The sequence below is a fragment of the Pleurodeles waltl genome, chromosome 7, assembly GCF_031143425.1.
Source record: "Pleurodeles waltl isolate 20211129_DDA chromosome 7, aPleWal1.hap1.20221129, whole genome shotgun sequence".
Classification (NCBI taxonomy): Eukaryota; Metazoa; Chordata; class Amphibia; order Caudata; family Salamandridae; genus Pleurodeles; species Pleurodeles waltl.
This window is the reverse complement of record NC_090446.1, coordinates 645,331,094-645,358,145: the sequence shown is the minus strand read 5'-3', so window position 1 is coordinate 645,358,145 and position 27,052 is coordinate 645,331,094. Positions and strand designations below refer to the sequence as shown.

The 27,052-nt window shown below is 42.1% G+C and overlaps 1 protein-coding gene across 1 annotated transcript in view; it reads right to left on the bottom strand.

Annotated features, from left to right (window-relative positions):
* The window catches only part of STK10 (serine/threonine kinase 10), a 309,494-nt gene that overhangs the window by 69,908 nt on the left and 212,534 nt on the right, over nucleotides 1–27,052 (bottom strand). Inside the window, exons 6-12 of the mRNA XM_069244642.1 lie at nucleotides 24,626–24,820; nucleotides 20,539–20,620; nucleotides 17,755–17,889; nucleotides 14,998–15,585; nucleotides 7,554–7,684; nucleotides 6,997–7,120; nucleotides 5,286–5,465 (exon numbers count right to left, since the gene is read on the bottom strand). Of these exons, the coding sequence (XP_069100743.1) occupies nucleotides 5,286–5,465; nucleotides 6,997–7,120; nucleotides 7,554–7,684; nucleotides 14,998–15,585; nucleotides 17,755–17,889; nucleotides 20,539–20,620; nucleotides 24,626–24,820 (1,435 nt within the window). The remainder of the gene's footprint in view (nucleotides 1–5,285; nucleotides 5,466–6,996; nucleotides 7,121–7,553; nucleotides 7,685–14,997; nucleotides 15,586–17,754; nucleotides 17,890–20,538; nucleotides 20,621–24,625; nucleotides 24,821–27,052) is intronic.

Sequence of the window (27,052 nt, the reverse complement as noted above, 5' to 3'; positions counted from 1 at the left end):
GTAGCTATCGCCCTGAAGCATCAGGACTGGTGGAACAGATGAATGGTACGCTGAAATCGAGAATGGCGAAAATATGTGCATCGACAAATTTGAAATGGCCTGACGCATTGCCCTTGGTACTAATGTCAATGAGAAATACTCCCGATAGGAAAACTGGATTGTCTCCGCATGAAATTCTCATGGGCAGGGCTATGAGACTTCCTGCAGTTCCTGCAAACATGCTTTTGAATATTACAGATGATATGGTGTTAGACTACTGCAAGGGACTGGCTGACGTGGTTCGCTCTTTCTCTCACCAGGTGGAAGCGACCACCTTGCCACCGATCCAAGGTCCAGGACACGCACTGAAAGCAGGTGATTGGGTCGTGGTAAAGAAGCACGTGAGAAAGTCGTGTCTGGAACCCCGTTGGAAAGGCCCTTTCCAAGTGATCCTGACGACAACTACCGCTGTGAAGTGTGCGGGGGTTCCCAACTGGATTCACGCCAGTCACACAAAGAAGGTGTTGTGTCCCACAGATGAGGAAGTTGAAGCGCTGAAACTACCAGTGCCTGATAAAGCAGTGCTGAGACAGAACAAAACCGAACTGAAGGCGAGCAGGCAGAAACGGGAGAGAAAGAAATATTCTCTGACGACGAAGACACCAACTCGCTTGGGGGAGACCAAGGAGAAAGTTCGGACAGCGACGCAGAAGCAGCTGAAGGTGACAAGGAACCTGAAGCAGCTGAGGGTAGCAAAAAGCCTGAAGCAGCTGAAGGTGACAAGGAGCCTGAAGCATCTGAAAGTGATAAAGAGCCTGACGAAAGTAACGGTGACGAAGGGCTCGAAAAAGCTGAAAGGGCAGGAGAGCCTGATCAGAGGAGGGCTTTCCCAGAAGCAGACGATACAGAAAAAGAAAACGAGAACGTGATCGACTCCCCAGAAGGAGGGGACGAGGCAGAACAGAACGAAAAGGTTCGAGCTTCCACAGAAAAGGTTGCAGGTCCATCAAATGGACACGGCGCAAAGAGGAGACTAAGTATTTCACCAATAAAAGAAAGGGGTAAAGAAAGTTTGAACGAAGGAGGAAGGCCAAAAGTGAAAGAGAAAAGAAAGGAAGAGACTGTCGTGGAACAATCGTCAAGTGAGGAAAAAGACTTGACAAAAGAGGAAAGTGCCAGCGAGGCAGAGTCGAAAAGAGAAGCAAAATTGAAAAGGAAAAGGATACCGAACAGAAGGTATTCCGGTCCTGAATGGGCATATGCAGTCAATGACGATTGGACTGACGAGTTTGTATCTCTAAGCATCGAGAACGAAGAAGAAGAGATACCAATAGAAAAGAAAAGTTTCATAGACTCTGTCGATTGAAAGAATAATAAATGATATTGCTTGCTACAATTTAACGTGAAACAAACAACCAGCTGAGACATTGCTAAACCGGATGAGACACTTGCTAAACTGATAAAGACTGTTATTGCCGAATTGAGACAAATGCTGCTAACCGATAAGTGACTGGCCTTTTGAAGAAGACGGTGTGAACATTGCGCTCGTTCAGCTTTGTAACTGAATTGCTAAATAGTTTCTTTTATAGGTGCTTCTAGCTCTCTGATTCTATACAGATCATGACTAGGTACGCTACGCAAAATAATAGAAAGAAATATTGTAAATATGTGTGTATAGGCTTGGTAGTTACATGTGTAATAATAATAATGGCAATTGTGTTTGGAATGCATGGAAAGGGTGAAAGTGAGAATATCGAGGCTTCTACTATTGCTCCTGTTACTGTCACTGAACTAACACCATTGAAAAGACTAGCATTGGATGAGAGGCTCTTGCACGATAAGAAAGAGCTTTCGTATAACGTTTTCTATCGCTTACTAACAGAGTATGTTGAGACTATGGATGCGAAGGATTGTTATGTGTGTACACAGATACCGACATCAGTAAAGGAAGGGGTGACTTATCACCACATGCCTCTTACATATGGGATTACGTGTAGTATAGTAATGTCTAGGTTTTATGGTCAGACTAACATACAGTATTTTTACTCGAATTATGATGTTACCTTTGCTTATGTTCCTATAATAGCGCAGCTTAGCCAGATTGCTAAAGATTGGGATGCTAAAATAATGAGGGAATTTTTCGAGCCAATGCAACCTTTTGAAACGGCTCATGCTCATAGGGAGAACCTTACTTGCTCAGTCTCTGCTGTAGAAATAAGCTTTTTTGATCGCACAGATGATAGAAGAGCACAAATGAAGGCGAAATTAGAAAAAGAGCTACATAAGAGGACTTCAGTAGATAATTATGATTTTGCCGCTATAAAGACACAAGGGAAAATAGCTTTAGATGCTTGGCATGTAGGGAAATTTTGTATATATCGAGGAGAATCTTATTATGACAACATTTTTGTAGGAGCGAGTGAATGCAAACATACGTTTATTTTTAAAGCCAAATGGACATTCATGATGAACGGACTTGACCCTGTCATTCCAGGTGTATATTACATTTGTGGGCATAATGCCTATTATCGTCTTCCAAAGGGATGGTGGGGGAGATGTTATTTGGGTATAGTGTTCCCAAAGGTTTATCAGCTGGATGACGTATCGATGATTCAAAAGACATCTGGATCCCATCGTATCCAGAAAAGAGAGACCGCAGCTGCTGTGGTAGGTGATATATTTGGAGCCATGATTCCTTCATTAGGAGTTGTGTTGAATTCCATCAAGATACGAAAGTTGTCTACTATAGTGGATAACATGTTGACAAAGTTTTCAGGTGCTATAATCCTGATAGATGCTGAGCTTGCAGCGGAAAGAGCTATGACTCTTCAAAATAGGCTTGCTTTAGACATTCTTTTAGCAAAGGATGGAGGCGTTTGCAAAATGATTGGTGCACGTCACTGTTGTACCTATATACCTGATAATAGTGTGAAGATTAAAACTATGCTTGCTAATCTAACAAAAGAAAGTGCAGATTTGAAGGAATTGAAAGAACCAGGAGTGTGGGAGAAGGTTGGAAAAGGACTTGCTTCAGTGGGACATTGGATTGGGGGAATTTGGAATGGAATATTATTGAAAATAATAGAAGGAATATTAATAGTAATAATTTGTGTATATGGAATTTGGGGAATAAAAAGGGGAATAATAATGATTATGGAAAGAATTAAAAGAAGAAAGGAGGAGAAAATTATGAAAAGAATGGCAGAAGAATACAAAGCGCAAACTAGGGGAACTAAAAGGAAAAGGGAACTGACAGAATTTTAATGGAATAAAATTTGTGGGCATAATTTGTGTGATGACAAGTAGTCATCAGAGGAGGGATTGATGAAGCAGAAAATGAAGGTTTTGATTTATTAACGCTTAAACGTAGTGCTGAAATAATCATGTGTGACTTTAACCGAACTAATAAAGATTGTACGGGGACAAAATGCGCCCTCAGAGTAGTTTGCCATCATTTATATGCGTGCTTTATATAACGTGGTGTATTAGAATTGCACTAATCCGACATAATCATAAACGTGTGCTACGATTTGCTTGTTTGAAATGCTTTAGCTTAGCATTACTTTAGCGGAGGCTTTGGCCTAGTTGCCTGGTCTCACGGTTTAGATGCTCGTATTTTTCCACTGTGCTAATAAACGTGTATTTTTGCTTGAAGCTGTACTTTTCCACAGAAACTGTTCACATGCTTATCTTAAAGTTAGTGCCAGCCTGGCATATTTTCTCTTTAATTCAAGGTCGACTTGCAGGTGCGGACAATGGAGGCTCTGAAAGTAAGCTAATTGGGAAACAATGTTGCAACTTGCGTACCCATCTCCAAGGATAATGTATGCTTAAGTAAAGGCTTGAGAACTGTCGTTTTTGATTGGTCAATTTGAAGCTAACCTATGAACCCTCCAATGGAGACCCTACAGGACTTGAACTGTTGTCTATAAAAACCAGGTGCACGAGAAGAAGGTGGCCATTGTGAGATCATTGCAGCCATTATCAGCTTGATACCCGCCATTTTGCAGACTTCGTAGCTATTATGGCCCACTTTGCTGCGACGCCAGTTTGAGAGACTTTGATGCTTTCTCTAATCGAGAGAAAGAGACTTTGATGATTCTTGCCCTAGAGACTTTAACTTTAACTTTGATCCCTTTGCATGAAGTAGTAGTTTTACCTTGCCGCCGTGAGGCAATTGCCCCGTCCACCCCTGCCCCTTTGCCCCGTCCCATGCCGATCGAAACGGTACCCATGATGACCGAAGAACGGTACCTGTGAGACGAAGACTTCCTTGTATGCTGATCGTAATTGGTAAATATGAAAAGAAAATGTAAAATTGCATTGTGTTTCTTTTAGGTAACCAACTGCTGATTTTTGGTAAGATCCCTAGTTAAGAGTTTTTCTAAATTAATGTTGCTAAATTGTTTTTTTGCATGAAGTCCCACATGCTGATGCTAATTTGAGGTTAGACGAGGATTCCATAAGTCGCACGATGCAATTTGAGATCTTGTTATGCTGACTAAATGTATGCCATTAGTTCATTACAGATTATCGTATTAGTGATTTGCATTGCCATTATCGAATGCCTTGTGATTCAAATGCTTCATAGATTGCACTTGTTTCGACGTTATGGACAGCTATTAATGTTCATATATGTTTATCATTTGGTGTTGAGACACATATATTGTGCTAGCTTTGTTAATATAGGGAAATAAATTCACTAACTTTGCCATAAACTGGTGTGGTTATTCCTGGCTGAGAGGTCAGGTTCGCCGAAATGTATTCTGGACTAATTGTTAAGTGTTATGTTGTTCAGGGTGTTGCTTATGTTCGTTATTGATTATTGATTTTGATGAGATTGATCGATTAAGAGTACAAAGAGTTCCCACTAAGTCAAAAGATTCATCGGCCTAAAGAGCGTCCAAACACGGGTAAATTATTACTACGGACCGCTCTATCAAGATACTACATATTGTAGACATTACGAACGACCAAACATATGCGCTCTTTCAACAGAGGCACGTCTGTGACTTCTGCATGAACATAAATGCTGCAGTGAGCATCAAGTGCATCTGAGCCCTGTGATAGTAACTGGTGCCGACGCTCAGAGCCTGCACTATCCCCAGCAGACAATAGGTGTGGGCTGTTGAGTATTTCAGACACCCTCCCAAAGAAAACAGGATTTTGTGTGAGAGGACGAAAGAGGAGCACGGCTAAATGGCATGCTGGAACAGGATTAGGTGATAAATTCTGATCAATGCACAGTCTTTCCTCCTCCAGTGAAGGACTAAGTTAAGTAACCAGGGACCAATGGTCAACTGTACCTCCTTCTTCCGCAGTTTCAGCTGCTCAAGGAACCGGTTGTGATCCCTCTCCTGCTCAGCTTTCAGGCGCTTGATCTCCTCCCTCCTGTTGAGGGCGTGCTCTTGCTCCATCCTTTCTATCTGCTGCTTCTGCTGGCGCTCTAGGCTCTCCAGCTCCGAATCAAAGAATTTCTTCTTGGTCTGGAAGGAGAATTGTGGAAAAAATAAAAGTAATGAGAAAAACGCACACTAGTGTCATGTTCTCTATTCTGAGAGAGCTCTGAGGCGTTAAAAAAAAAAAAAACTAAAAACTAAAAAAGGGAGAATCGTTCCACGGTGGCATCCTGCTCTTTCAGGATCATGGCCCCCTTGCTGAAATCTATAACGATCTTCAATGGCCCTGAACCAGACGTACAGGCCCAAGCCACAGTCAATGGCCTGTAGCAAGGGACAAAGCCTCTTAAACAGAATAGCATGAAGAGCGGAAGGAGTATAAGGCTATTAGAACATTTCGCCAACTGAGTGTGGAATGTACTAAATTAAAAAGGGGGGGGGGGGAAAAGGAAAAACTTTGGAATACTGGGGCAGAATGTCTATCCAGCCATTACAGGCCTGAGCCACTCCATTGCCTTCAATAACACTCCCAGTGCTCTAATAAATTGTATCATGACCTGCAAAACAAGCATATGCAATGTAATGCAATGGGTCTCGCATTTACTCCGGTTAGAGTTATTGGCCTTGTAAATTCCTAACTGGACTTTTCTTGCCATGTAAATTGAAAATGAAAAGTAAAACATTAGTTGGCATAAGAGAGCCTATTCAAAGTGCCATGGCCGATATGAGCGTGAAGGAGACCCACAAAAGGAAAAAGAAGCTTGCTCACAGTCAAACATATCAGCAATTGTGCAATTATCCATGTAACAGGGTCAGTCTGCAAGGCAGTATCAAAACTCTCCAAGGTGGGACAAAAGTAAAGCATTTACCAATGATAACAAAAGATTTATGAAATGCAAGCCCACAGATGAGTGAAAGTGATTGCCGTGAAGTTGGTGTGGTTAAAAGCCCACAATACTTACAACAGGTCAAAGCGCTTGCGCACTCGACCTAAAAATGTGAGCTTTTTTAATGGCAAAAATCTACACTGGGTGCTGGAAAGGATACATGAAGAATACACAATACACTGAGGGTACCCCACCACTCTAGGCCTCTACTCTGAACAAAGCAGGCATAGACACTACCCGAAAATTGCCTTGAATAAAGATTCCATGATCTATAATCAAAAACCTGACAATGAAAAACACACACCAACACTTACACACTTATGAAAGACCCTTACACACAAATATTCAGTCACATACTTGACAGCTGTAATGCATCTACAACGTCAAACAATGGAGACCAGAATGTATTCTGACAGACACATCAGCAACATCTGCAGTTGTACACAACTCTTAATTCCACTACAGGCATTCAAATGCACTTGATGTATGCGTAACGCTAACACCCAGGTATGTTGCAGATGAGCTGGGACTAGTTTTGACTATGTTAACAAGTGTTTTTAGTAAAGCATCAGATGTGGTTCTGAATCCACTTTCAGTGCCACGAAATTAGACACTTTTGCTCCATTAATGCTCGTCTTGCACCCACAGAAAAATCTTGTTTTTATTAAAACTCACGAATTCTAAATTTTACATCTGCCGCGTTTCATCTATCAACAAAGTGTAAAACCTACGTGGGCCTCCTGCTCAAAGCGTCGCATCGTCTGGTCCATCTGCAGCTGATGCTTGGAGTTGAGCAGAGTCTGGTTTCTGTGTTCTTGTTTTTGCAGTAATCGAAGTTCTCTCAGCTCCTGCCGCCTAGAGGGTTAAAAGAGCATTCGCAGTTAGGAGGCAGGCCATCTGCTTTTTACCACTCTGCACGTTCTTTTTTTATGTAATCCCTCTGCGAGGCACTGGAATATAGCTAGTGGCATGGTAAAAAATATATAAAGAGTAACAGATACAGAGAGGTACTGTTTTGAGAGAAATTAAATTAAAAAACAAAAACAAAATAAATTATGCAGGAGGAAAGAACAGCTGGGGCGATAAGAGGTAGGAGACCTGTGTGGGTGGGAGTAGAAAAGCATGAACAGAATGAACGCCTAAACTATGCCCGTTGAGGGCTACAGCAGCATGCTTGAATGAGAGAAAGTGCCCAATCATTGCAGATGGCTGGTTCCATTTGAAAGCCAGGTACACAGGTTGGTGAGGGAAAGGTCTACCTTGTTCATAGCTGTCTTTGCTCACTTGCCTGAGAAACCTCATCTCCTCGTCCTTCTTTTCGTCCTCGCTGATGATCTTGGAGGTGGTGATACTCACTTCCACCCCGTCCACCACAAACCTCCGGGTCCGCTTCAGGGTCTTGTTGTGCATCCGAGAGTCCTAGCAAAGAAGCACATGGAGATGCATTCAACGAGTGCATGGCCCACAGAGTTAACTGAGGATGTCAGTGGTTCATGTTAATTCAGGCAGGATCTATTAGGTTTAATCAACATATGCAATATCTGTATACATCCGATGACATCTAGTGATCCCAGACACAGCCATGGCTGGCTAAAGCCGTCCCAATCTGCCGAACTAAAGCGTACATATTGCTGGGTACAGAACTCTCAATCACCCATTTCCATCTGCTGCACCAACATACACACTGAAGGCTAAGGACTTCTTAATCACCCATTAGCATCTTCTGAGCACATGCATATGTAATGTTAACTAAACAATTCTGTATCACCCATTACCAGCTGCTGAACCAACACACTCACACAAAAGAACACACTGAAACACTTCTCAATCACCCGTTAGCATTTTCTCAGCCCCTTCATATGTACTGCTAGCTAAATAATTCTCTATCACCCATTCCCAGCTGCTAAACCAACACACACAAAAACACACTAAAGGCTAAGGACTTCTCAATCACCCACTAGCATCTTCACAGACTATGCATATATATAGCTAGCTAAAGAATTCTCTATCACCCGTTCTTATCTGGTGAACCAATCCATGGACTAATTGTTAAATACTTCTCAGTTGTGCAATAACACCTGCTGGGCCTTTTTGAATGTATTGTTAAATGGTCCTTCAAAACCCATTGCCATCTGCTGAAACACTGCATGTAGACTGCTAGCTAAAGACTTCACATGCACACATTTAGCTGCTGAACCCACAACTGACAACTGCTAACTAAAGACCCAACACAACCACCAGCTGACATCTGCTGAACCAACACATACCTTCTGCTGGCACAAGACTCCCTTTGTCCCTCCTTACCTTTTGCTGAACTCTGGCACATTCACTGCCACCTATAGATGTGGACAAGCACCATTTACAACCAATGAATTCATGCACATCTGATTGGCAAAGACTTCAGCTCAGCTGTTAGAACCATGTGTGTTAACTGCTAGCTAAAGACATTGTACGCACTTCTAGCCACCTACTGGAACTACACAACTCAAGTGACAGCTAAGGTTGGGACAAACCCACTGCCATCATTAGTTCCCACAACTCCCAGGTGGTCTCTAGGTCACCTTCACGCGATGTGATGCAAAATATCTTAACCCACTGCTAACAGACCATGCACACATGCTGCTATCAATACATTTCACACACAAACTGCGGAATAGAGCTGAAATGTTCTTCGTGAATATCTGTAACTGCCACAGTTTCGGACTTACTTTATAGTCACAACACAGGTATGTGTACCTAAGCACACCACTGAGGCAAAGACACCCAGAACACATCCCAGACAAACTACAGGCCACGTGTGGAGCCTCTAGTGAATTTCAGCCCATAATGAGAAGCACTCCTACAAACAGCTTGCACACATGCACAGACACCGAGAGCCAGAAGGCCCATCCTACTGACAGTTCATGTGCAATCTCACAGCTGGAGAACATGCCGCTGCACTTCTCATTTAAGCCTTACTAGCAGGTATTTGATCAATCATCACACCAAGTGCTCAGTATAACCAATAATAAAGTCTATTGTTTCCTTTCAACACTATAATCGTGTATTGCCCTGTAGAGACAATCTGTGGAAGGAGCAGTTGTAATAAGATTTGGGGAATTGTTGGTGTTTACGCTGTCCCTCCTACATTTGGATACTTTATCATTTGCTTTGGTTTGGTTTCAGCATGGTAGAAGGTCTTATGATGCCAACTCCAATTATTCAACTCCATTGATACAAACTGGTTAGAGATCATATGCTTCCAGTTTGTGATGTCACTTCCTCTACCTCTGGCATTTGGGTCAAGTGATGTCCATGGTAGTACTGTTTGGAGGACTGTTGGATCTGCAGGTGAGAACTGATAGGTCTTGAGTGCAGGTGTTGCAAGCAGAAGAAGGGGCGCTGCTATCCAGGAGACATGTGCATAGCGCTTATCGACGAAGTCAACCAGTCACAGTCTCATGGACAGACCTCTTACCCATAGGCTGGACCACCAACAAGCATGCTCTTACTTCAGTGAGAGCCTGTAACGCACCACAGTGACATGCCTGCTCATCAAGGGCCCAGGCTCTCCCCTGTGCCGCTGTAAGAGCCTGCATGGAGCAGGAACCAGATAATGAGCCCCCTCTTCCTAATGGTGCGTTTATCTCCCCGGTGCACCATTACTCTATCAGCAAGTGACGGCGTTAGGCCAATCACTGCAAGAATAGGGAGATGAAACACCTTATCAGCCTATGGGATGTGATGTGACTACAGGCTATGCATGCCCCACAACTCTCAGGAGAGCAGCTGCATTTTTACCTCCGTTAGCGTGAGATCCCCGACTCCGGGTGATGTAAACATCAGAGATAAAGCCCGGGAAAGGGACAGCGAGAGGAGAAAACGCAGACGGGGAGAGAAAGACAGCTCAGGGGACAGCAAACAAGTGAGGGGAAACAGACAAAGAAAGGGGAGGGTGACAAAAAAGTCAGATGAACTAAAACAATGGATGTTGAACCGACAGATGACAAATGCGAGCATAAGCAGGACTACAGGAAGAAGAATATATAGATGAGAGAGGAGAAAGAATGATACATTCAGAGTACTGATGGAGACGGGGCGCAGACTGAGCCGTGCGAGAGTAGGCGATAGAGGTCCAGACTGTGCACTGGTGGACGGGCCTGCCTGGTTGTTCGGGAGGGCGCGCAGCATCCAGGCCCGGTGCTTCGCGTGCATAGTCGGTATGGAACCAATTAAAATGCTTGTGTCCGAGGCTGGAAGCGAGGGGTGACTGAGGACTCCAAGAATGCAGCCGCGCAGGGGAGCGCAGAACCCAGGGATGACATTTGTGTACAGCACTTAAAGGCTTCCGTGACGGAGCGCGAGAGGCAGCGATGCAGAACTATCCACCCCCTGCATCTGGGCAGCACATCATGTTCATCGGGGAGGTCCAACCCACCCAAAAAGCTGGCACCAATCCCAAAAGCCTTCACGCGCGAACACCTGCCCGACATTAAACAACGGCTAGGCCCCGCCTGCTGGGGGAGGAAGGGCCACAATGTGCGGGCCCCCGGGTCAGGCCTTGTGTGCTGCGAATTAATGCTTCTCAAGGAACCCTCAAATTGGAGGGGGTCACCATCACTAGACTCATCTTCGCACTCCGAACCACAAAATGCCCACTATACACTTCAATAGCATCACCTGCCCACAAAACTTGCAGTCGTGATTCTATGCAAATGTGTGAGTAGAGTGGCACCCTATGGGAATTTAAGTTTAAATGATGCCCTTAATTATATAGGCAACATGCCTGTTAGGGTCCCCCTACTTTTTGATCCCACTTAAAGACCCGAGTATCATTAAACTGAGTTAGAACACCGGTTAGGACGCCAAAAAAAAGCAAAGCAAGGTCTGAAGCACGAACACCTTATTTGTACTATTTATTATTATTAAGGTTCTATGCTGAAATACATGTGGAAGATGACTGCCACTGACTGATCTTGAAATTCTAAGATACATTCATTATTTGAACAGATTTGAATATCGTGGCTTTCCATCTTAAAACCTCTGCAAAGCCACAACAGAGACCTCTAGGACTCCTCTGGTACTCCATGTCCTTTTGGTTCCTTCCTGTTTCCAACTGGAACAAACAGCTGCCATCCAAAGGAGCGAGACTTTGTTCATGAACACTTGGGGGTCAGCCAGAATTACACATGCGCAGGCCTCTACGTATCCAGTGCTTGCCCTCTCGCCCCATGTCCACAGGGGTTGCTGGAGGGGAATCAGAGCACCTTGGCTGCCACAAGGAGGTAGCAGACTCCCAGTGGTGCTGGTGGCCACAGCCATTGACCCCCACCATGTCCTCTGGTGCCACAAAAGGGCTTTATGGGTTAATAAAAGGGCTACCTTTCACTATAGGAAAGACCCAAGGGTATTCTCAAAAAGCTGGAGATCGGGAGCTCCAGGAGCAGGCTGCATCCCGGCTGTCAAAGTGCTCCAATCAGAATCAGCTGTTTCCCCAAAACGCCTAGAGTGGGCAAATGGCATGTCATGAGGGATCTTTAGCATGTATCCATGCGTACTATCTGATTAGTATGCTGGTACCAACGTTAAGACCCATGCAATCTGTCGCGTCCCGACTCACTCTCAATATGTACGTAGACATGCCCTGTCAATCGTGGACAGCCAGTGCGAGCACATTCCTGAATTCCACAGGAACGGAGGTTAAAAGCTCACTGGCCATATCCAGAGGGTGTGCTTATAGCATCCTAGCAGGCAGGCAGCATTCAGGGTCCTCTATGCCAAACTAGCAGTTGAAAAAACTTTCTTTCCAAATGTGTTTGGATTCCCTGCATGGTGGGGCAATGAGAAATGCAACAGGATTGACCTGGCAGGTGGAAGCATGAACCACTGAGTTCTCAGGAGGCGAGTGCTAAGTCAGGAAGGAAGGGTCTCCAGGTACAGGCATATGATGCCAAATTATAGGGCACCTCACTGCCAGACCAGAGCATGGCTTAGACCAGGTTGCCATCAAAGCTTCTGTTAGATCATTATTGAAGGTCAGAAAAGCTTCTGGAGGTGCAGGCTCAAACTGCACAATCCCTGCAAAATTGACTTGGTTCCTACCTGGGAAACCAATGGTCAAATTGTGGTACTTCACTGAAGTCCTCCTAGACTAAAGGCTAAGCCTTAGTCATTTCATAATAAGGCATTGGCTGAGCTCAGGTTCAAGTCTGATCTGGGTATAAAACAGGCATCAGGACTGGATTCGGAACCTGTGAAGTGGAGGCCGACGTCAGAGTGGCCATAATCGACATGGCCTTTGATAATGGATGGCTCTTGTTGGGACCTAACAGAGTCAGGCAACTGCGGCAGAAGCCTGAATGAGGACCCCAGAAGATCCATCAGGCCTGACAGTGCTGAGAGGGATGCTATAATTGTCTGAAAGAAGCCCAAGACGACCTCCTTGAGGGCTACTACCTGCTGTGGGCTCAACAACAGTCTTGGAAACTCTGGGCAAATTGGGACTAACCTCTAGATAGTCTTAAAGGTAGACAATGGAGCTAGGGCTGGATGCTATCAAGTGCAACTTGTCACTGAAGCAGGGGTGACTGGAGGGAGAAGAATCCTGTTTGGACGACTTATACTTAAGGCAAGATTGTCTTTTGACTTAGTCTGATTTACCTTAGGACTAATGACTTGGAGTGGCCCAGGGATATTTAGTGTGCTGAAGTCCAGGGCTTAGAGCATGACCCGCCATGCTTCTTGTGTTTTGCGATGTAGATCTTCGCCTCACACTCCGTGACGGTCCTCAGGTGGATCAGTGATGATTTGTCACAGGATTTAAGAGTCATTCTTGGGTCATACATGAGTAAGCTGTTTGGGCCCACAACCAGCATCTAGTCCTTGCAGTCATTGCAATGATTGAAGGTTGTGGGGTTTGGCAACACTCTGCCAGCACACACTATGAAAATTTGTTTTGCAGTCGACAGGACACCGACAAAAGGTTAGAGAGTGGAGCTTCACATCAGTCTTGAAGGACACGAAATAACGGACACGAAATAACAGACCCAACACTGACACATAGAAGTGGTACCTGCATACAGCTCCATGCCGTTACTTGAAGAGGCACTGTAAAAGCTACTGCAGAGTCCCATGACACCACAATGGAAGTAATTGCAGAAAACGTTTCAGATCCGATCTGGTGCTTTGGTGAATTCAAAAAGTGAGGATTCTGCGATTTAAAGTATCCTTCAGAAAATCTGTTGAGCTTGTGCATGGATACCTTTAATCGGGATAAACTTGTGGCTTCAATCTTAAATCGGTTATATTTTGTGGAGAGAGAAGGATAGAAATCAGCCAAGCATTAGGAAAGAACCACACACCTGTATGTCTTAGGGCGGCCGTGGACATCTGCCCAGCATATGGAAATAATGGGTATTGTACCCAGTTGTGTCCCAAAAGACTCACATTTTCACCTATTCATTTGATTTGAATACTGTCTTCATGGACCACCAGCTTCAGATGAACATACTTGTGTGGTACTGGAAATATACACCGACAGGAACCAACAGAATATCAGCACAGCTTTAGGGAGCAGGTAAACTACGCAGCTCTGGGAGACAGGACATCAACAGATTCCGACTGAAGGCGTGACAGTGGGACCTCGGTAGGAGGGGCCCAGACAATTTTGTGGGGTAAACTTGTACTAGTCTAGGGAAAGTTAGTTTGTGGAACTGGAATTCCCCCTCTGGTGATTTACGCGGAATGGATGTTGGCTAAGTGTCATCACTGTTACCATTCACTTGCTCTTTGAGATCCCTAGCTCTGGCTTAGCTACCGCTGGTCTCAAAGATTATGAAAGCAGCAGCAGGAACAGGGTGTGATAGCGCTCTGGCAGTTCTGTTTGCTTTTTAATGTCCAATTTCTAGCCCTTTCCATAGCTCTGCAGCAACAGGTAAGAGGGATTTGGCAGACTAACGGTGGGAAAAGGGATAAATACTGCTGTAACAGACTCAAAGAGTGCATGATGTCACTTCCGCTAGCCCTAGCATTAGGGTAAACTGACCCCAAAGGTAAGTAGTGAATTTAGTTATAGATGAGTCTTTCAGAAGGCTAGATTACAAGCATGGATAGACACATGGGGCAATAAACAGAAAAAACTCTGAAAAGGAAATTGAAAATATTAAGATACAGCCCAGAGAGAGAGGCCTATGTTGGTTATACTGCACAGCTCCAAAGACACCAGAGTACCCATTCCTTCGAAAAGTCATCACCGGAGGTTGAAGCACACTGTTTCACCGGTTCATGGAGAAGAGATCAGAAAATGCCATTGCATTTGAAGAACAACCAAACAGAAAGCAGCTAAATATGCATCGAAACAAAGCATACCTGTGGCTAAGAATGAACTAAAAACCTCGTTATAAGCTCTATCTTTAAATCAACACATACACTATTATAAATGCTAGTTATTAACTAAAGAGCAGGTTGTTTATTCTCAGTGTAGATTACAGACATTACTCGCAGTCCCATCTATTGACCAAAAACATCAGTGTTACAGCTTCTTTAAAAACAAATATTTAATTAGTTCAATTTATAACCCACAGACCGGGTATTAACTTTATCGATAAACCAACAATCAGACTATCAATGCTCTGGCTGGCTACCAATGACCTTACAGTAATTCATTTGACCCACACTCCGTTACTAATGTACATGTGGTTCCTTCATGCTTTTTAATAAAGAACCCACCAAAACGCTTCAATGGCCCTACTTACCCTCAACGACAATGAACCAGTGTCTTTGTTCAGGGAGAGGTCTGCCGACAGAGATGAGCTGAGGTCCAAGCTTTCTGAGGCGGAGGTGCTGCCAGAATCAGAGTTCCTCGTGGAAATATTGCCAATCGATCGGCTTGGAGAATCCAGGTTCCCATTCAGCATTTTTTCACCTCCTTCCTTAAATGGGCTTTCCAAGTTGATGCTCATGGGCCTCTCTATGGAGTCCCAAGAGCCTTTGCTCCCATATTCAATTTCTTTACCTCGCCTGTTGTTTAGTTTTTTCTCCTCCAGGGATAAACGCTTGTAATCGGCTGGTACCGGTGGCATGAGAACTATATCTGGCTTCTCAACCGCATGTTTGCTGTTGTCTGTTCCCACATGATTACTGATGTTAGTTGGGAGAGGCTTATCTTCATCAATTCCTTTATTCAAAATGAGGTTGATCGGTGCATCACTGGATTCCTTGGCTGGCTCGAGAGATGGCCTGAAGCCATTGATTGCTGGCTCAACAGGGGATTCAGCTGTCTTCTGTCCCTCTAAACTGATCTGGCTGACTTCAGATGGGCCCCGCTTATGAGTATTTACAGGCTTGAAAACAAAATTGTACAAAATATATCATTAACCCTTTTTTCTACATGAAGTGCTAGCTTCATATATTGTGTATGCATTCGATGGTCAGCAACCTAAAAGACAATTAAAGCATTGAAAGGTGACAAAACATACATATTGTGGCATTTTTTTTATTTTTACTTAACATGTAACCTTTTCTTTTGCAGAGATTTGTTACAAATTAACCTTAAACAAAATACTAAACAGAACACTGTTCTTGAAATCTAGAATTAAAAATTCAACTTTGCCTGCTGTGTGAAGTATATATGGTCTTGTACCAGGAGGGGAGCGTCATTCTCTGAAGCTTTGCTCAAATATTAAAGGCAGCTATTCTAAATCCTTCGAATCCTAGGTCTTCAGCCCAAACCCTTGGTATTGCTACACATTATATGCATCTTGTGACTACTTAACTTCAGATACATTAATCCACAAATAAACTGAAAATCCATGTTTTGGAGAGAAAATGAAAATCCTTTAAGATTGCAAGTAAAAGTTTATGCATCGGAGAAACAGTAGACACTATTAGAAGTTGCCAAAACCTCATACTACACTTTTCATATTAACACTAAATACACTGTCTATTTTTATGCCGTGCTTAGGTCCTACACCCAGTAATACACTTCTATGAAAGCACAGCCTGAAAACCGCTTCCTGGTCATGCTATCTATAGGTCGCCTACCGGACGAATTATGGAATGAAAAGAACCAATCATTCTCCAAACTTTCCTTTACATGTGAATCTAACAAGAAGGGTCCTCTGGTCAAGTCTAGAAACGCCCCTAAACAACGTCATCACTTTTCTTATGGATTCTGTCCTCTTCATGAACATAAAGATTCCTGTTCAAATAGAACCATTTCTGAATCTACAAAAGAGAATTTGGATGGAAGCATAGTATCTTCAACAGGAAGAGACAGTAGTGACCATTTAAAAAAAAAAACCTCTGCAAAACTGTTTATCTTCCGGTAATATGAAAGGTAGGAGTGGCTATGTTTTGATTACAGTGTACTAATAAATTGTAACCTGGGTGTTGACATCTAAAACATAAATCTGGACTGGAAAGATAAGGTTTCCACAAAATTGAGTCACTTCTCAATTTTTCACTTACACTTCATGTCTTCCATTAGTCACTGTCTGGCTGCATACGTTTAACATATTCCGCTGTTCTTCCTCACATTTAGCGCCTAGTATGTTCTGCTCTAGATTTGACAGCATGAGTTTTTTCTATTTTTTGAGGGCACCTTACCCTCTGCACATTTGTAAACCTGGGTTTAAATAGCCTGTCCTTAAAAAAATCACAGATCAGTTCCCTGCCTAAGATGCAGATTATAGCACATCTCCTGATCGTCACCACACCAGGGCTTACCCCGCACCAAGTTGGGGGAACATAAAGGGTTTTTCAAAAACCTTTTTGTTTTTTTAAATAACGGTATCTCCGAAATCTTTGCTAAGCCCCTGTCTCGTGGAATTCACTGGAGATTTATGTGAATTTTAGTCAATAGCATGAACCTATACAAAAATTTGAGCATTCAGTGAATGAAGGAACATTCTCTTTTTTTGGGACAAATTACAAAGGGCAGAATTCCAAAAACAAGTAAGTGTGTTACAAATTTACTCCTATTTTTCAGAGTCACTATCTAACGTTTTGGAAATTGGGAAAGATATTTCACAAGTATTCCTAAATATCAACAAAGATAAATGCATTAGCATTTCCACAAGCAGAATTGTAACAAGTGTGTGATTCCTCATATAGACAGTTGATGTAAAATTTCATATACACTTTGTTTTCTATTTTTCTCCAGAAGGAAAATAATTGTTTACATGTTGAAACCGCTGTCCTCAAACACCATTAAATTATGAAGGCATTATTTCCGTATTCCCACTCTTTAAATAATACCCATTCTACCCCTGAAAGAATTGAAGATACCCGCATTTCCAAGATGAGAAACAAACCGTTATCAAAAAACCTTTACATGTTGACCCATCCAGGAACACACACAAACATTTCTCTAGACCTGGGATTGAAAATGTGTACATTTCAGAATCCAACCTGGGCAGGTTCCTGACAAAGCTGTGCCACCAACAACCACCTCATCCTACTCATGACTGGCCATGCCTAATGAGGTCAGAGTAGAAAAGTTTAGTACTCACACCGAGAAGATCAGACGACTCATCCTCATCTCCATTCTCACGGTTGTCTTCAATTTCGTCCATCACTTCTGCCTTCGCCTCTGCCACCAGTTCTCGTAAGGCTCGATTACTGGTGACGTTACTCACAAACGGGTGCTACACAAACGCAAGAAACAGAACTGAAGAAGGCAAGAAATCTGTGAACGGTTCCACAGTCAATATGATCTTGAATCACATACCAGTCAACCCACACCAGTGGAACGCATGCCTTAAAGGCACACCACACCTTGCTTAAAAAAGGAGACAACTACTGCTACCATGGTATGTGTTTCCCAGAATGGTCTCTATATACAAAGCATTACCTCTACCCTTTTCTGCCCAAGTCACTGTAAATGTTGAATTGCTGCTCAAAGTTATGATTATGACAAAGAAAAACAATATGTTCATTATAAAAAAAGTTTTTAAAAAGTTGGCAACAATAATTATTGCATTCGATCGCAGTTTGTCACTCGAGGATAACTAGCCTAAAAAGAGACAGCAGAACAAGATCAGTGTTCAAACCATCTCTGAACACTCTTAATTTATAAATCCATTTATTCTTTACCTGTTGTAGTTTTGGAACACAATTCCTTAAATGTGTCTGTGATGGAACACAGTCGATAGCAAAGTATTTATGTTGAAAAAGAATGTTCGGTATCGGACAAATACATTAGGAATTATGTTATGTGCTCTTTAAGGAATGGTCACATAAATCAGAGATAACTCTGATTCCCCACTACAAGTGACCTTGCATTCAAACTTGGGCTCAGTAATTTCAGTAATTTACATGCCAGAAAATAAGCTGTTAATGCCTGTTCTGGAACAGTTTGTTCTTGACCTGTGTTGAGTAAGCGCAATATTGTTTTACTATGCAAACTACCGTTTTCGGGCTGAGTTTTATATTTTGCGATCAGGTGCAATTCGTTTTTATACCGACGCTTTCAAGGATGGTATTTGTTTCTTCATATAGATCAGACCATCTAACATGATCTACATGATTTTTTCCATCACTGAATGCATCTATCTGGTGAAAATTGATGCTACTGTGAGCTGATCAGCTGTAATGTTTGTATTAATACACTTTTGCTCTAAGGAAACCAGAGTTTCTCATAGTGAGCTACACTTCAAAGACATAAGCACAGACTGAGCAGCATTCATGGAAAGCAGCACACACGTCACTGGTGCCTGCCTGCTGTACAGTTCAACAGAATTGAGGTAGGCTTTAAGCAGTCCAATTATTTTCCATTTTTTTCCAACTTTCATTTATCACTAAAGTATTTCAGTGAAGCACCGTACTTCGCTTTAAACAGCCCAGTTCGATATTCACGGAGGTAAATTCCTGACATTATGTTCCACTTTTATTAAAGCGACTTTAGGCAGTGCAAATCTTGAATGCTGCAAGAAGAGCTACAATGGTAAAGTACTCAAGTACTTGTTCCAACAAGTAAGCAACTCCATTCTCTAACTGCAAACCACTGACACCACAAACCTTAACACTCAAAGCCATGGAGACTGTGGCAGTGCCCAGACACAGCAGCGTGCAACTATTGAAAGATGCATGCCTTGAGTAAACCCCACTGTATTGCTGAAAATAGTCATTTCATTTTTCTTTTTACATCTTCTTTTTGCAATAACATACATAGGGCAGCCTGCTGACATCATAACTTTTCGCTTCCACTAGCCTGTGTTTATATCTTTTAACCATGCGTGACGGACACCTCAGTGAGCCAAATATTTCCTTAAACGAATTCTTGCACTGTTCAAATGTGTTACTTCCATTTGTATGTTAAACAATTGGCAATGCCGCTCAGCCTCGAACATGTACAAGACATTTGTTTTAATAACGTTATCGGGTGATGTAGCAAGTTGTGTAAACTATAAACAGTTGTGTGCAATGTAGGCCAAGGAGGGCCGCATCCCTTCCAAATGTTTGGAATATCCAAACACAATACATTTGTAAATGGAATTTATATCTGCGGTGAGTTGGTTATTTTCAAAATGTGGCATGGATCGGACCCTCCTGGACTTACGTTGGACTCACATACTATAAAGGAACAAAAATCCCACACTAAAGAATTGATTATGTAAATCAAAAAACGGAAAGGGCATGATCTGCACATAATATTTCTGTGAAGAAGAAATCTACTCCTGGGTTGAGTCATTATGGCACTCTAGCGCTTTGAGGCAGAGGTCATCCTGTGGGAAGCTTCTTTTCTGAAACACTCATTCTCATCATCTGGTAAGGGGTCTGGAAGAGCCAGAGTGACTGTTTTGCCTTTTACCTGTTTTGCCACAACTATTTCTATCAGTGTTTTGTACAAAGCTGAGAACAACTACATCGCCATTATTTGTGTGTTCTCAGAGATATGAAAAAGTAAAAAAAAAAATAAGAATACATCAGTTACAATGTCAGTGACCGGGTTACCATTTTACAACTAAATATTAGTCGATTACCAATATTTAAGAAGCCAGCCTCTTTTTTTCCAAACCCACTCAATTACTAGGCTCGGCAACTCCACCCAGACTGAAAACAAGCCAGTGAAAGCCACCAAACACTGTCACGCCAAGTGCATACATTGTAAATGCTGGACAAGTCCGTGGAAATCTGCATCATACAAATGTTCTGTTTGAATTGTAAGGGGGCGGGTCCTGGTCAGTGCAGCCTTCTGCACTGGTTCAAGCTGGTGTGAAGCACACTTTTGCAATAAAAGTAAGAGAGAACTCTTCAGAACTTTGACTCTGATCGTTTGTGACTTCCATCCATACCTCCAGAAGCTGAGCAGCACTCGGACGGGTCTCCGGATTCTTATCCAGGGCCTTCCTTAGGAAATCATTGAACTCCTGAGACCTTACAAGACAAAACCATGGGGAAGAGAGGTCAGGACTCCGAAAGAGACAACGGTGAATCCCACGTGTATTTCAGTCTCAAAGTTATTAATGCTTTTTCAATTGAGGTTGGTGATTTTTTGCTTTTTGGATTAACCCACTCCTAAAAGATGAAAATCAACAAACCCCAAAATGCTGGTAGAAGATGTTGAAGGTCAATGAAACTGGAACAACTGGGCAGTTTTACTACATTTGTACATTGCAGATTTTTTTGATTTTGTTTACTCACCATAACCTTACCACATAATTCAATATATCCCTCTCGGGCAAGCAGGTTTGCTATATTTTATTGACAAGGCTTACAGTTTTATGATGGTGGTTGGATCTCCCTGAAATTCCCACACCTAGTGGTGCTGTGGAAAACATCAACATATTTCACAATGTTTAAACAACTGGTAAAATAGCTCAGTGGGTTGAGCATTAACTGGAGAGATTCTGATGTGACCTGAAGGCCACAGCTTAAATTCTTTCAATGCAGATAAAAGTTACAGAATTGAGCCGGATAATAAATGTTTGCTACCAACGTGCCACAAAACTAGGTACAGTGTAAATGTTATATTTTCTACATATTTTGTATATACATATTGAAAAGCAGACATGCCGTAGCCACAGAGTACGATTCTCACAGGCTAATCTGTACTAAATGCAAAGTTACAAATCACATAAAAAATAATCCTGATTCTAATTTTGTTTCTCAAACATATGTCAATGTATCCATTTCTGTCACAATTGTTTTTAAATTGTAAGTATTTTCAACAATGTTTTCTTACACACCAAATACATTGCATTCTACATTATAGAGGGAAACTACTGTAATGGGCCATTGAATGATGTATGGTTGCACTGCACCAAGAGGGTGTGGTAATAGAATTACATAGGAAGGGTTCAAGTCAACTTAAAATGCCCATCAATAGTATGGAATACTCCATTATAGGGGAGGTTTCAAGTTACCTTAAAAGCCCTAAAATAACTTTGAATTCTTCATTACAATGGAAGGTTTCTAACTCTTAACATTTCCAGTTATTCCTTGAAATACTACTTTGCAAAGGGAGATTTCTACTTTTCTTAATATTCCCACGTTACTAGACAGGAATACAGACATTTTAAACTATCTGATAACATGGAGCACTGAAAAAGCATTGATCTTACCTAGCCCAAGATGCCATTGCCAAAAAATCACTACCACTCTTTGCCTGTTTTGTGGATTACTCAGCAGCATTTGATGCCGTGGATAGACATTTCCTATGGAGCAAGCTAAGAAACTGGGGAATCCCCAATAAGCTATTAAGGGCCATAATACTATTGTACACATCCACATGGGTATGAGTCAAGCTGACAAAATGTACCATCAGCAAGGAGATTCCCCACCATCAATGGATTAAAGCAAAGATGTGTTTTAGCACTGACTCTATTCAATCTATATAGAGCCGACATGTCACAGGCGCTTATGCAAGCAAATATGATACCACCGAAAATTGGAAAAATCAAAACCGCCCTGCTCCAATACATCATTCTGCTGGACCACTCCAAAAATCGGCCTACAAAAAGCTTTAACTGCTCTGCATAGCTATAATATGACAAATGAAATGAAAGGAAATGTAACCAAAACAAAGGTTGTAATATTTGGTGGGTTAAAGAAACATCAGCAATTACGATGGAAGCTGGGGCCTCTTACCATAAGCACTTCGGACACTTATAATTATCTAGGTACACAACATCAGCCAAAGGAACAGCCAAGGCCTAACTCCTTAACCTTAAATTAAGGGCGGACTTCATAACAACTAGAATATGTCAACTATATAATTTAACAGAAAACCCCTCAGCAAAACTAAAACTCCAAATTCTCAAAACTACAATTTTACCACCACTGAAGTATGGCAATAAAGCCTTCCCTGGAAAATTCACCGCTCTGCTAGATAAGCTCCAGGTAAAAGTATATACAAGAGTTTTCAAATTGCTACAATACATTAGAAGCCACTTGATTAGGCTCGAATTTGGGCTGGAAAGTCAACAATTTGTGCTAATGGTTGACTTTTTGAAATACTATCACAGGATAGCTACGGCCCCCCCCCCCCAAATACTTTGAAATCAGCCTTGCGCTATATCATCGAAATAAAAACAAACCATTGGTCACAATCTCTCTCAACAGCTATAACCAAGCTTCAAATTGATTAAGCAGCCTTGATCAAACTAGCCCAGTCACACACCTCAATAAAATCTATATTGATAAGACAGACAAAAAATCTTTCTCGAGCAGACGACCTATAAAAAAGAACCTGAACAGCTAATCTACACTGGATGCGCTGGCAGAATCTTATATAAACATCTCACAATATTTGGCACAACAGCCATATCTCACTTGCACCATTAGGAAAGACTGCATATCCCAAATCGCCTTCACAAGGCTTCTTGGCCTAAGAATAAAGAAGTTTAACCAAAAATGGAAATCCCTATCTATTATGACCGGGTGAAGGCTTTGTGACTATAAATCCGAGAGTTTTATTCATTTATTGTGCTGCTGCCCAGCACTACTGAATGTACGATGCATTTTATTAAAACCTTTGTTACTTCGTCATAGCATAAGATCCCGTTCAGAGGCTAGATTGCTGTTTTTTTTCCTTTAAAGGAACCGGCTTATCTGGCCAAATTCGGGAAGTATTGTATGAATCTTCAAGGAAAATTGAACTCTCACTGTAATGCGCAGAGAGATTTCTGACCCCGGCCATGAACTGTTCTTTTTATGTAGTCCGTATTTTATACTTGTATTTTATATTTTGTATTCTCTTTTTGCAATGATTTTAATTAGTCCCAAAATAAAATCTGATGATGATGATGATGAGCATTGATCCGCTGATTTTCAAAGCAAAAAAAGGTTCTGGTCGGTAAAATATGGCATTGCCTCAAAGGACTATTTAGCTACTACTTAATTTGTTTAATAAAAAAAAAAAAAGAGAAAACAATTGCAGGATCTAGTGTGTTTCTTAAAAGATTGCTGCCGGCAACCATGGTTGCAGATAATCAAGCTTCTCTAGTTTTGAGTCCACCATTTTACCCTCCCGGTCACCTTATTTCAGCCATGTTAAATCTATTTCATTGCTGCTTTCTTCCTTTCTCATTGTCTTCCTTCTCTTCGTCCTACTTTCTCTTGTTTAGGTTAACGTCTGATAATGAAAACTATGTCCTAGTCCCTAACAATGAGGGCTGGAACCCCCTACCTCAACTAACCAAAGGTACAAATTAAGGATTGTCCCTTATCATTCTTTATAAAGGGAAGATGGACACCGTGCATGGCCTGCAAATTTCAAGCCATTTTTTAGCTGCCACAGACCAAGTAAGAGTCTTATAACCAAAAGCCACGGGAAAGGTACATATCCCAATCAAGGTGCAATGCGAATAGAAAAATGATTTTTTTTTCAAATGAGTATTACCCAGCGAATCATGTCTATGGTGACACACAAGGGGCATGTCTGATTATAAATATATTCAAATGGCTAATGGGAGGAAAATGAGCATACCTACAGAGCAAAATTGCCAAAATTATTTAAACTATCTCCCAAAATTTCCAGATTTGTATAAATCATCACTTCTTGACACTTCAGAGTTCACTGGTTGAACACAAGACTCAAACTTTGGAAAAACGTTTCACTTGTGAATATCTTAAAAACCACCAGAGGCTCGCAAAGCTGTCTCTGGTGATCAAATAATGGAGGAAGCATTCAATCTCAAGCCTAAAGTACTTTCTTTGGAGCTCAGGCTTCGGTAGATGATTTTTAAGTGTCCTGCAAGATTGCTTTAAAAAAAGAAAAAAAAAGATTCTTAGTTAGCAAAAGTAGCAGGATTAAAGGTTCCTTGATATCATTGTTTCTTTTCTTGTGATTGGGATAGCGTGCCTGGTGCAGGTTCTTTCCTTCGTAAAACCTAAGTAAACTTAGAGAACCAAACATAAAAGACTTCTTTCTGTTCTTACCACTTTGATGGGTTGCTCAGAGTTGGGGGCTCAGATTTGGCGATCTTCAGCAACACCCTCATGGGGTTCAGCTCGTGGTGAGGGGGTTCGATCTGCGCCATCTCAATTAGAGTGATTCCCAAGGACCAAACATCTGCCTTGTAATCGTACGGTTGGTCCTTCATGGTCTCGCACATCACCACTTCTGGGGCCATCCTGGAAATAAGGAGGAGACCTATTAAAGAATTGTTGAACCTTTACAGCCATACATGTGGAGGCATCTAGACCTGTTCTGAACTCTCCTGAACCCTTTGTCAGTTTACGTCATGTATTACATCAGGTTAGTTTTAGGTTTATCAGCTACCTTCGTATGCTTTCATAGGCTGTGTTTCACCTCTGCTTGAGCAACAGGGAAATATAACTGGCTTCTGCTCGGGCATGCACCTCGCTGTGCAAAGGGTAGCGGGGACTTAATTTGACTCACTCAGCAGAACGCATGTTTTTCAAAGCCCTTCCACATTGTTTGCTTTATAGCAGAGGTTCTTAACTTTTTGCCTTCTGTCGACCATCAGTGAATCAGCACTTGAAGTTACAACTCGAACTCCAAACCAATAGACACATATTCAGAAGACAGAACACATCAAACGAATACTCTACCAAATATTTTATTTAATTCACATACAAAAAATATTAAAAAAAGTCAACATTTTAATGTGGAAGCTGCAGTTTTAAAAATGTGGTGTTATTTCTAAAAGACAAAGTGATAGGCTAGTCTTGGGCATATAACATTGCCATTTTTTCGTCTTATGCATGCTATTTTTGTTGCTGTATACCAGTGTTTAACAAAGGCTTCCAATCATCCACACTAGGTCCGGTTTGAGGTACTTGCTCTGCTCCCATGAACCAAGCCAAGGATAACAAATTAATTTTTAACATTAAATTCCTTCACATTTACATAACATTTAAAAGTATTCAATTTTACATGCTGCTTTTTAATGTATCTAAAAGTTATTAATATGCTAAAATTATCTGTCTACACAGCTGCGAGCAGAGGAATTCTCCCCATCCATTGAGGGGAAAAAAAGAGAAGTCTTCAAACCTATTTTTTGTTACTTGAAGCCACATAGTGGTCTTCATGGGAGTACGAGTATTAAACCATAACTGGGCACCTAACTAATTTGGGTGTGGGATATTCTGTGCGTGCTGGGCCTATTAGCGCAGTGACATGGCCTTCCCTGGTCCCCAGCTACGCAGCATCTTCCATGTTCCTTCACCTTAGTATATGAGAAATCAATTAACTTCCCGCCTGGACAGGGCTCGCCAGAAAGCGTGGGAAGAAGCCTGTGAAACTGCGCCGCCTGAAGGATGAAGGAACTTCTTGAAAGGAGTTGATTTCCTCAGTCTCGTCCTGGAACAGAATACACATCCAGCCCACAGTCAAAACTGGTTTCCTGCAACAACCTGAGGAGAAAGCCTGCAAACAGTTCTATTATGGGCAGACCCAAATGTTTGAACGCTTCAACTAGGCAGTGTCAGTGGATTTAACGCAACTGTCACAGACCAAGACTTGATGCTGGTGTCTGCCTCCCGCAATATGAAGAACTGCACTTACTGGGATGTACAGGAGCTACATGCTACCCATGTCGCCCAAGAATGGACCAACCCGAACATGCGTAAATGCAGCCCGTCTACCTTTGGTAATTGATGAACTTAGAGTGTGGCACCCACAGCACCCCTAGCGTGGGTGAACCACCAGCCTGAGCCTTGGTGCTGGGAGAAGTAACTGCCGAGAAGAGCTCCAGCAACTGTACAGTCCCTGTGGAGTCAGAGCTCATTCAATGGAACCTCAAGATCCATTTGTGAATTTGCTCCATCATTGCAAGAATAACATACCTTGCTTGGGGCTGGTGGACTTCTATCACCTTTATTGTCGAAAGTGCCTCCCTTTGGACCCAGACTCATTGGAACCCAGTGAACGTTGCCATTGTTTCCTGAAATAAAGAAGTACCTACAACTTCCAATGACCACATTCAGCAATTTAGCACTAAGGGTAGGTGAACCCAGTACCTCTACGGCACTTGAAATTTTCAGCAGCCCTTGATATGGATCGCTGCAGTGGTAACCCCTTTCTATCAAAAATAATGTAAATGATAACCCTAAGAAGGTGGGAGGTTTGAATATTTTCAATGAATCCAGTAGGAACGGAAATAATATTAGCTGTCACTGTTAACAGCTTTTTTTTAAGACTTGGTCATATTTCAGAAAATAACCTATTAAAACAAATTAAAAAAAGTTCCAGAGTACATTCTTCAGGGGTAGCATCACGATTTTCTTCCCATGCCTGTGAGCTTCCAGAGAGACAGAACACATTCATACCCTGTTGCAGTAAGAGCTTCCAGCATTAAGTTTCAAGAGGGCCGGCCAAACATACAGGCACAAGTGAGGGGG